The sequence below is a fragment of the Dryobates pubescens genome, chromosome 8 (assembly GCF_014839835.1).
Source record: "Dryobates pubescens isolate bDryPub1 chromosome 8, bDryPub1.pri, whole genome shotgun sequence".
Classification (NCBI taxonomy): Eukaryota; Metazoa; Chordata; class Aves; order Piciformes; family Picidae; genus Dryobates; species Dryobates pubescens.
The window spans coordinates 24,694,396-24,706,494 of record NC_071619.1 but is presented as its reverse complement, the minus strand read 5'-3'; the positions used below and the strand labels follow the sequence as shown (position 1 = coordinate 24,706,494).

Here is a 12,099-nt window from a genome sequence, read left to right as displayed (position 1 = left end):
CTTGGTCAGGTATAGAACAGGGAGAGCCTAGGGGGCTTGGGTTTTGTTTTTCTGCTTTTACTCAATTATACTAGAGCTGTGGCTGCACATTTTGGCACTAATTGAAAAAGACTCGCCTTTGCAAAGGCTTCAGGGCAAGCAGTTCTGCTGTTCTACCCATTTGTCATCTTTCTTATTTTATTTTACTTGACTTCACAGAACAGAAATCAAATCCTGATCAGAAGCTATCATAGTACAAAGAACAAACTCTTCATCAAGGCTTATGTGCATGTAAGCATGATAAAAAATAATTTCTGAACTGCATTTAGCTGCTGAAGTAGTTCAGGTTGGATACACAAAGTAAAAGACAGTATACCAACAAATTTTCAGGCAACGAGCAAACATACAACAAAAAGCAAGAAGATTAATTTAATACTTCACTAACAATCAATTGCCTGAAGATTATTCACACAAAAAATATTTAAGATGGTAACTGAATGATCAAGTGGAATTAATCTGTGTGGGAATCTTCAATTTTTAAATTCATGTGTGGAATTGTTATCATCTAATCACAGCTATGAATGTGCTCAACTTCCTCTGTTATAGCTTTTCCTTGTTTGGGTTGCAGCAAGCCCAAAATAAAAAAGTCATGGAAATGTAAAGGGGAAACAAGGAAGATACAGAAATACCCTAAAAGAAAGGGCAACATTCACTAGAACGAGAAAGATATAACAACATTGGCATTAGGTTCTCATCTAAGATAAAAATATTCTGCCTCAGAATATTGTGTCTTCAGACTCTCACCTGGATGGCAGCTCTTCATCAACTCCCTCTTTGCCTTCACTGGTAGCTAACTTCAGTTTCTTTATGGGGTGGAAAACCCAAGAGGACCAGTGGGGAGAATCAAACATTTTTATCAGTACTTCCTTTCCCTTAATAATTACTATATGATTTTAAGGTACAGAGAACCTCAGTCATGTAAGTAATTCATTGAAGACAGAGATAAAAGGGCTGCATTTTTAACCTAGGAGACACCTTTTTGTAAATATTCCAGGTGAATAGTTTGATTTCCCAGAAAATTTGGAAAAACCTATGAAGCAACCATGAAGAAACACCAAATCTACCTTAAAACCTCTTGCTACTTAGAGGATTAGTTCATATTTTTGATGGATGAGCTTTGGAGTTCCAGCCAGTCAAAAGGCAGAGGAACAGAAGATAAGTCAGACAAAACACAAAATAAAGCTTTCTGCTGCAAAATAAAAATACCCTCTCTTCTCCTCCTTTCCCCACACCTGATTAAGATATGGATGAACAAATGACTCGGAAGAACAGGGAAATCAGGGGACTGCCTGATTTCTGATTGTGTTCATTCACCATCTTCCCTTTCTGGGAAGTATTTTGAACAATTTAGAAGGGTAATGACCTCTCCATTGCTCATCTGGGCTATTCCTAGTTCAACAGTTCAAACTGAAGTAACATTTTTACAGAAAGACATCACATCTCAACAGCCTATACAGATTACTATTAATGCAGCTCTTTGTTGGCAGTCATTACCTTATGACTGCCAGAGAACTTGATGCTGTAATTAGTAGCTGTCTCTGCAAGGAGCTCAGAGCTGTTCAAAATAAGTGTGGAGTTTCTTTTGATCTCTAACAGTATCTTCTGGGACAAGACACACTCTGTCCCATCTTTGGTACAGCATCTTTTTAGCTAAGGAGTCCTCAATGATGCCACTAGAATTCATCTGCTGAGGAAGGGGGGAGGGAGGGAGAAGAAAAGGCACAGAACATCATTTTAATTTCATTTTTAAGAAAAGGGGAAGTGCTTAATTGGCCAAGGCCTGCAAATCTCCTCATCCATTTTCCTGCAAGCATGTGCATTCTCCATTCCCTGAACTGAATAGCTCACTGGTAATGCTGAGCCAGCAGAACAGCATGTTCATTCGGATTTTACTACACAGCCATATAACCTACTTTAGCCATATAATTTACATATTCTGCTATAATCTACATACTAAAGGGAAAGAGAAGAGTGGAATCTAACTCTCTCTTTAAAGAAATGAATATGATCAAAACTAAACAAACAGAAATATGGCAATTATATGTGCTCCAGACTATGAACTCCATTACCCTAATCAATTTTTTGTGGTTTGTGTTTATTTTCATACTTTTCATTTTTTAAGAGGAGTCAGTGTACAGGATCTGAATTTTTCAAGTCCTGCTGTGTCAGCATCAAAAGAACAGTGGAATCTGGAACTGAATGGTACAGTAGGGAGCTGAAATTGTGAAAGGGGAAAGGTAAAATTAACATTTGTTTGAGGCCTTCTAAACTCTACAAATCTACCACTAGAAAAGGAAATACATTAGGGCATTCACCACAACAAGCCATTCCTGTGTCTGACTTATACACTGCTGTCAGCCAAAAATTAGAAAAAACCACATTTTTCTAATTTGAGAACCATGCCGTCCCCAACTCTTCTACCACAGATGAGCGTAACAAAACCTCCCTGGTTTTGCCTCCATTTCCATAGCCAAGGCTATGGCTCCCCCTAAAGGCTAAAATGAGATCCTCAATAGCACAATCTGCAGCTGGATCAGAACGATCATTTCCCTGAAGCTGCTATTCCATTACATAGCATCACATAGAGCAAGAACGAGGGTATGTGTTCCCAGACCTTATTTTCCATATGGGGCTTGTATCTGTAAATCTGACTATGAAGTGTTTTGGAGCATGGACTGGCTTTGTGTGCTTGTTTTCTCTCTACTGGCTCAAGACTGATTTTTCGACAAGGCACTGCCATAATAATAATTAAAAAAAAAAAAAAAAGAGAGAGAGAAGGCACTTGAGGTCTGTATAGCAATATAGGAATTAAGAGCATTAAAATCTTATCTGAAAAATGAAATGCAGCTTTGCTACAAACCAATTAATGAGAAAATACGTCTTTTACTGTCAGTCACATAGCTGTAAGTGAAGTGATGGGGATTGCAATGGCGCAGAGACAATTTAGAGTGGCAGAAGGCTCATCAGATAGCTGGAATGTTTTTCAAAATCCAAATGTGTTACTCCTCAGCCCCTTGCAGAAATCAGCCAATCTCAAATATAGATAGCACTGACAGTCAGGAAAGGCAAGGGATTGGAACTAACCCAGAGAAAGTAGCATCTGAAGTCCAGGGCTGCAGACAATAGAGCAATCTGTCATCACTCTATTCTCCCAAGGTTAATTCTGTACTCTGCAACACTAGTTGCCCTTCAGAAGAAGTCACATCAGTGATTATTCTTCCCTGGAAGCGTGGCAACCCTACCCAGCAAGATTACTTTAGGCCTATCCCTTTGTGTTCTGTGCTACAGCTGTTGTACACATGATTACACTGAAGCCTGAAATGCCTTCATGGTTCAAGCACAATTTATCAGAGATTTGGGAAGCTGGGTAGAAATGGCACCATTCCAATTTTTCAAGTTGATAGCAGGTATTTGAAATTCTGACCTACATTACAAAGGTCTGAGGTTAATAGAAGTTTGTCAACTTTTAGTTCAGACTTAACCTAGGACAGGACTCCAAGGACAGACAGCTACTTAAAGAATACTGGTACAGTCTGCTTTCCCTCCCCTGCCCCTGAGCACACACCTTTCCAAGACCTGGCTCTCTGCACAACACGATATGTATCTTTAAGCAGGAATTCAATATTATTCTTTACATCAATTGCTTGCTTTGTGTATCTGCAAAGCCCAAAAGACCTCTGGATTCCATGACCTAATTGATTCATGAAATTATTCCAGCCTTTGGTATATTTTCAATGAAATTCATTACAATAAGTTACCCAAGAGACATCAGACTCTAAATTTTGCAAGTTTCCTCTCTCCAGTATAAATTAACTTATGAAGATGCTCAGTAAATTCACCTTTCTCCATCTAACTGTAAGTGCAGCAAAATGTATCATGTGAGAGCTAATTTTCTTTAATATACTCCCTGGTACAATTTAGCTGCATTATGTACAATGCAGCACTCATAGCATATTAACTTCATACCATATTAGACACTGCATTATGGTAGCTAGATTGATTACTTCTGTAATTGAAGGCCACCAATAGGAATTTTTTTAATTGTTTAAATAACTCCTCAGCTTTCTATACAGAATATTTTGCTTTAGTGCCATCATGCAAGCTATTTTATTTCAGGGCATAGAATGTTGCCCATTTAGGCCACCTCTCGTCCTTGCCATCTTTCTTGGCAATAAAATTTCCAAAAGGCAGAGCATACTCTGCACACAGCCTATATTGCCTATTTTTTTTTTTTTTTTTCATTTTGACTCTCAGAGTCTTGTTTGCAAGACCTGATCAACAATCCAGCTAGGCAAATGTAGCTGGCACTTCGAATTGCATAAACAAACTTCTGATTATTTTGTTTAGGGGGTTTGTTTCCGGTAGGGCTTTTTTGTGTTTGCTTTCAGGGTCTTTTTCTCTTTTTTAGTATTTCATTCACCATAAGAATCAAGACTTTTTTTTCCAAGAGTCAGGTAGAAAAACACACAAACACTTTTGGTATCATGTTGTTCTTTAAAGCACTTAAATTTTCAGCTTCGCTTGCTGCCCACCTCCTAAGATGGCAAAACCTCTGCCAGACAAGACCCTTAACTTTCTGCTCCAAATTGTATTCAGCTTTTTCTGTGTCTTGACAGTGAGGTGCTATCCAAAAGGTCTGAAAAACAGTATCTGAAGTATTCTGAAGATCCTTTCCTTTTACTTCATAGCCTTTTTAAGAGCTTCACTCCTGTCACACACTGTGAGCCAAAGTACAGCTCAGGACATTGCTGAAATTTACTTCTTTTTTTTTTTTTTTTTTTTACTCTAATCATCTTAACAGTTTCAAACCACAATTCCTGGATTAAGCCACCTTTCACAATACAAGCCTTATCAGCTTTGTGCCTGAGATTTCAAAACACAAGATTTTCTCCACTTGCCAAACAAAACTAGTTTGATGTACTCATCCTAGAATTCTTTAAGTATCTCTGTATCTTAAGTGTGCTGTCCAGGCACTAGACAGTGTACTGCTCCTGTTTTACATTTTTCTGCTGTCACTGCTCCCTGTATGATCATCAACAGTTCAGATCCCTCCCATTCTCTGCAAGGTATTGTATGACAGAAACTGCTGTCAGCTGTCCTCAGAAATGTGGAGTAGAACTGTTAGCTGCTGCACTTATGTGTTCTAATCATGTGCACAGTCATGCCTGTAATGGTTAGTAGCCAGTGGAAAGTCACTCACAGGTGACTGCAACTGCCTATAGCTCCATTTCCATTACACCTGGAATATCTGGAGTTCCTTGAAGTCCAACTCTTGTGATATTATCAGGATTCTGATGTCTCATACAGAGGCTTACTCACCATACTCCACAGTAGTAGCTGCCGTCCTAATAGGTCCTGTCTTTTCCACAGACAACACAACCAGCTATCTCAGAGGTCTCCTTTACCCACACTGCCATGAACTCCAGAAGCCTTAAATAACTGTTCTGCTCTTCTCCAAGCTACAAAGAAGCTATTTTTTTCTCTCCTCTTTAGTCATCTTTCAGTCCTCTCCTCACAGTTCCAATGTCCAGGCCAGGCTGGCACACAACCTTATGACCACTGCCTGTGCACTGGCAGCTCAGCTCTTCATACTAACCACAAGACTGGCCCATCTACAAAAGCTGGGCTAACATTGCCCTTTAGTATGTTGCTACTTCCCAGCTGAACATAGGCATAACAGGTTTATTCCTCATGAGAGCAAGTAAATCAGATCAGTTTATGGAAATAAAGGTGAGACATCAGGGCATTTAGTCACTAACAAGAAGCTGAAGGCTGAGGTCAGAAGCAAGTCTTTTATTTTTCTCTGCTGGCCCTACAAATAGTTCTTTGCAAACTAAATTAACCATGAATTCCAAGTGCTAGAGTGCTCCAACAATTCCCATAAAGTTACCCTGTTTTCTCCTATGGAACTCAGAAAGGTCATAAAACTTTTATATCCAGTCTTAAGAACAAAAGCTACATGGATAACTGAGTGAAGTTTCACTGGCCTGTGATGAAGATGATCTAATAGTCCCTTCTGGCTTATTTACTATGAATCTATAAACTCACCCATGAGTGAGACAGACTGTTCCCAAGTGGAGCTGGCACCACCTAACAAAAAGAAGCTAGCACTTAAACAGGATAACTGCCAGAATGCAACTGGAGTAGTGCAGCACTTGTGCTGATAATTTTATTTAGTCTTTACTCTGATTGTATAAAGTAATAATCCTTATAACTCTTACAAAAACAAAAACAAAACAGCTTTTGATACCCCTCTAACATTTATTGGATTTGCTTGCAGATTTGTCACCAGCAGAGTCTCTTTTCTTTGCTGGCCCAGCTGTTAATGAAAATACAGACTGAAGCAAGCACTTAACTTTATGCTGTATAGTCAGCTCTGGTAAAATCAATAGGATTAGCTAGTGTGTGAAATATTAAAAAGCTTTGTAGGTCACTGAAGAAATGGGATCAGACACTTCATCTTCCATGAAAAAAAAAAAGCCCATTAAGTACAAGGGAGTATTATGCCATATGTAGAGGGACAGGGAAATACAAGCCTTCAATGCAGCTCTTTGGAAGCCATAGGGACCATAACACCACCTAGTTTCCAAAAGACTCCCCAAGCCACAGGCTGTGCTGCTGCATACAGTATAGGCAGCTCACAAAACCAAGCAAATACACCAGCTGAAGGACAAGCTACTTGGCACAAGCCAGGATGCTAAAGGTAGTTTATTTAGAGAAAAGATGCATATATTCAGGTCTCCTTGGGCCAAGAAAATGCTGGCAGAGCAATATAACAGCCTTGAGGCTTCTCTAAGCTACACAGGAATGTGAACTTTGGCCCCTCCATTAGACCCCAAGGCTACACAAAGAATTCAGCTCAGCTAAATTGAAGACTGTATCCTCCAGACTTTAATTTATTTAATTTTCTTCCTACTTCAGCCTTTTTTCATATGATTCTATAGAAATATTCATAGACCACATTTCTTTAGCTTTGCCTCAGTTTCATAAAGCCATGACTTTTTAATGGGTAGACAAACTTTTGATGGTCAAATTCCTGTCATAGTATTGAATGTGTATTGGTAAATACTGCTTGCAAAGTTAGAGTGACAGCAGTGATTCCTACATTCATTGGCAAGTCTCTTTTTTTTTTGCCACTGGGAAGAAAACTACACATTAGGTACATCCCTGCACAACCTTGAACTCCAAACATGGCCCCTAAATGTGTACAGATTTGGTCTTCAGGATGTGCATTAGTGCTACAGATACCTAATGGCAATTTATCCTACATTTGGGGATATCTGTAGCCAAAGTAGGGCTGGAGTTACAAGAGGATTGTAAAACATTTAAAAAAAAAAAAAATATCAAGAGAAACAACATGCTCAAGTCACGTCCAACACCCACAGGAGCATGCACACTAAATCCAGAGCACAGCAGATGCGTGTGCTTCTTTCCAGGAAATCTTGGACAGAGCTCCAGTAACTGTGGTTATTTGCTGGTTTTAGAAATAAGAATAAATAATTATTTTCATAATAAATCAAAAGGATACCTCCAGGTCCAGTAATATATTTGCTAATATGGATTCCCCATCAAAGTACTTCAGATGAATCTGAATTGCAGCGTAATACACCATTAATGCCTTCTCCACAGCTAAAGCAGCACTGCAGCATGCTGGGAGATCTGCAGCCCTGTCTCACAGCACTGCGATGTTGTGTACTGCTCCCTGTGTGATGACACGCCCCTGTGAAAAGAATGGGGCCCACTGTGGAGATCAGCTTGTTCCCAATTATTTCCCCAAAAAGTTTGCTGAAGCATGACCACAGGCCTTAGCTCTACTCACTGATATACTCACCCTCTGCTCTAACTCCTCCACTTTTCCTCCTGCTCTGTTAGTTTATTTTCAACATAGTTACAGAAATGTTATGCTGAGCAATTAAGCTGATGAGAGTTTCTATAAATTTTCTTATTTTCCCAAAATAACTGCGTCTACTAGACCTGTGAACCAGACTAAAATATCCTTTCACTGGCATTCAAAGGCAGAGAACAACAATACCATATATGGAAGCACTGTATATTGCCCGGTATAAAAAGTCCTTTCCGTAAGCCTTTTTCTGATATGATACCGCACATTTCAACAAAGGGACCCACTGCCCACCTCTTTTCTAAACAGTGGCCAGTGTACTGGAAGCCACAACAAAATAAATCAAATTCTTACCTAGTGAAAAACTTAAAGCAGTAAATTAACCTTTAGATGAGAGATACATCACAATGCAGAGTATCAGATTAACTCCATTCAAAGCCATCCATCAATTTAGAAAGAAAAAAAAAAAAAAGCACTTCTTACTCTGGATAATTTCTTTTGCTGAAAGGAAGTTTTTTCGTTGACATCTGTAGAGCAAATAGTTTCTCCGTGTCTGTCAGCCCGGGGATATGTCTAGAACAGAAAGCATAAATACACCTCAGGCCCCAAAGGCAGAGGGTGCTGGTCAGTAAAGACTAAGCTTTATTTCAGAAGCTGCAGAGGCATATGGTAGGTCTTAGATCCAAGCACACTGTCCATCTCAGCAGTGCTGACTAGCTAGCTTCATCAGAGCAGAGCTTGGACCTCCCTTCACCTGAGGAACACAGATGGGTCCTCTCACCACCTCTGCTACTGACAAGATATTTTCTGATTTTGGGCTTGATTATAAGCTTGCTCAGCACAAAAATAGCTCACTGTGCATTTATACATCACTTTGCACAATCAACACTCGATGTTGGCAAGAAGCTTCTGCAGTGGCTCTTGCAACAGGTTTGCAGGGTTATATTCAAACAGAAGAGAGTATTTTAGCTTGACAATGCTGTTCTATAAATTTGGATTCTCATACCATCTTATTTTGCTAATCTTTGTAACTGATAAGTTTGCATACAAAAATCACAGTTCATTTGGCACAAGATCTCCGTGCCTGGCTGTTTGTCAGTGCTTTGTGCAATATTATTAATCTCTGTTTTCCTATTAGTATTCACCACAGCAAGATGATGAATGACACTGAAGATGAGTTTATCTGATATGATTTCTTACTTGTCTTCACCTATTTACTGTGTACCTCATCTTGTTTCATTTATAAAAGACTGAAGACAAAAAGGAAAGTTGTAATAATGAGAAAAACCTAATTAACAATTTTCTAAATATCCATGAGCCTGATGCAGTCAGTAGTCCTTTGAAAACATTCCGCTGACTTCAAAAGACACTGAACAGGCCCCTGGGAAGGTTAAATGCTTCTGGCATATCTAGTACTGCAGTAACACCACCTAACTGGTCCCCTCTGTACTTTGTATTTTATTTTAGGGCTTCATGGTTTACAATGTCTGCCCATAACATGCTAACATTTGCTCCCCTTGCTTGCTTTTCAGAACTATCACAACCTCTGTCCATGCTGACAGCACATGGCAATCCTGCTTAAGACTCAGTCTGCACTCTGACCTCAATAAATAGCAGTACATTTGAGACCCAAAAGTGTTCAAGAACCAATTCATTCTTGTCAATCCCTGAACTGCCAGGAAGGTCTCAACATTCTGTGACACACAGCTTACCCCACAACTGGCCCTGACCTCTTTTAAGCAGCCAAGTATGCAGACTATATTTCAGCAGTATCTGTAGAACATGTTTTTCTGAATGTGACAATGCAAAAAAGTCACATGCAAACAATTTTCCCCATTACAAGATGCAATACAGCAATCATCACCTTAGGACTTCTGTTTCCCAATTCATTTGCAACTTTGCAAAACATGTCATTATAACTGAAAAAAAAAAACCAAACCAACCAAACAAAAAAAACCCAAAAAGCAGAATTCCAGAAAGCATTCAATTCACCCTCCCTCTCCATAAGCCCAGCTTTTTAATTATCTAGCAAGAGAGTTAGTAAAACATCCCAATCTCCTTAAAAGGATCCTCAGGCTCCAAACTCATTATCAGATAGCTTTTTATCTTTAAGTGTCAGCAATTTAAACTCCCTCCAGTGTTGTAATCACCACAGCAATTATAGCTCCATGGTGCAGCAAAGTTTCAGAATGCTACAGACTTGGAGCCCACTGCTACCACCACAAACACCACAATACACAGCCACTGCCAGACAGCACCACCCTGGGAAGCTCAATCCACTTACTGGAACAATCTTTAAATAGCATTATCTGGCAGACAGCATTTCCTCTAACTCATACTGCAGCAATGCTAAGGGTTTGTAACACATCCTCAATAGAACTTCGTAAGCCATCCTATAACTGGGTCTTAGTTGTAAGAGGTTCAGCTCTCAAAGGGGGCTGAAAAAGACAGCAGAAAAATAAAATAAAAGGGAAAAAAAATGTACATTTTTGGAGATAGTGCTTGAAAAATAGCTTTTCTTTCCCCATAACCATTACCCCAAATAATGGAGAATATTTTAAAATATTCTTTGTGATCAAAAATAGTAAGGCAGAGATAGCAGCTTCAGACTCTAAGGTAATCTTTATGGAAGATAAAACAATATTCCCATGTTTCAGTCACACAAACCTGAATGGTGAATATGAAACAGAGTAAGATGAGTTTGAATTAGGCTTTCTCAAGCTCTTAGCACACACCAGGTTAAGATTCAGGCACATACACAATTTGGTTAGGCTTCAGAAGTAGCTTCTAAGAGCCAAATACTTTTTAAACCTGGCTGGTGTATCTAGATACCAATAAGGGATCTGGTTTTGCTTGGAAATCTGACCCTCATTAGATTCAATAATCACTCTTCCAAATGACAAGAGAGGGAAATTCAATATAAATTATTTCGAAGATCTGAAAGGTTCTCTCCCAGCATGGTAATTACTGTGTTTCCTTTTCTGTTAATGACATCTCTAGAACTGGCAACAGAAGCAGTAGCAGAGGATTAAGTAATTATGGAGCATTAGATGCATTTGAAGAGCAGGGTCACAGAAAAAAGACAGAAGGAGAAACGCAAGTGAGCATGCTGAGAGCTGATCATCAGCCTGAAAGATATAAAATCTCTCCCCCTACTCACAGCTTGTTAGCTAAAAAGGACAGCGGCTCACAGTACAGATCAGCTACTCTTTATTGTCCCCTTCTGGAAAGCTACAGCTTTTATGGGTAAGTAAAGCTCTTGTTAACTATAGATAGATATGGTCTCTAATATCCAATTAATTTTCTCTCATGTAAGAATTGTAAATGTATGCAATAGAAACAGAAAACTGATTTTGGATTATTTAAATATAGACATGTAGTTCTTTGATAGATGCAATACTACAGGTGATGGGAAATTCTGCGTCCTACTTCAAATACTTAACACAAAATTACAGTTTGTTTAAAGAACACTGGCAAATTAAGAGAATGTCAATGAAAAATAAAGTATTGGAAAGTTATTAATTCTTACAAATGCAAGTATTTTGAAGGGAACTAAAATTCATCACACTATCAACAGTACAACATATGCCAAAGCAAAGCTGCTCACGTATGCCTTTGCATACCTATGCCACTTTGTCAAGTGCTACTGAAAATACTGAAACTGCCTTTCAGAAGTCTGGCCTTTGAATGTACTTCTATATGACTCAGCTCGTAGCCTAGGAAAAGATGGAGTCTAAGCCCTTACCATTCTATGTAAAAGGAATGACATTCATACTGGATTTCAAATACACCTTTGAGACTTCAATTTTCATCATTCTCCAGATTATTCAAAGGCATTAGGTAACTGGATCAAAGGGTTCAGCCTTCCACCTTCATTCACATGATGGTAATAGATTCCACAATTAGACTTCATGACATCAGTGGAACTAATCTTAGTACTTCTCCACATGTTTAAAGATGAAATGATGTGTCTCTAAGTGCAGTATGACAACTTAGCATCCATTTAGAGTAATTACCTTCCTAGTCAATTAGATCATTATTCAAGTGAAGTTAAACATCTCAGTAGTTTTAGAACATGGATAAAAATCAGGTCAAAATTTAATTTAATAGCACCTTACACAGAGAGATGGGCACAAAACATAGATGGACTAAACCAGTATTAGACAGGCATCACTTCTGGCTAAACCAGCTCGATTTGTACAAAATTATTTCCATAGGAA

General features: G+C 38.8%; 1 protein-coding gene across 1 annotated transcript in view; it reads left to right on the top strand.

Moving 5' to 3' along the window:
• The first annotated feature begins 10,961 nt into the window (after positions 1–10,961).
• The window catches only part of LOC104307838 (rap1 GTPase-GDP dissociation stimulator 1), a 35,113-nt gene continuing 33,975 nt past the window's right edge, over positions 10,962–12,099 (top strand). The window contains exon 1 of the mRNA XM_054163678.1: positions 10,962–11,125. Coding sequence (XP_054019653.1) covers positions 11,122–11,125 — 4 coding nt within the window. The 5' untranslated portion in view covers positions 10,962–11,121. The remainder of the gene's footprint in view (positions 11,126–12,099) is intronic.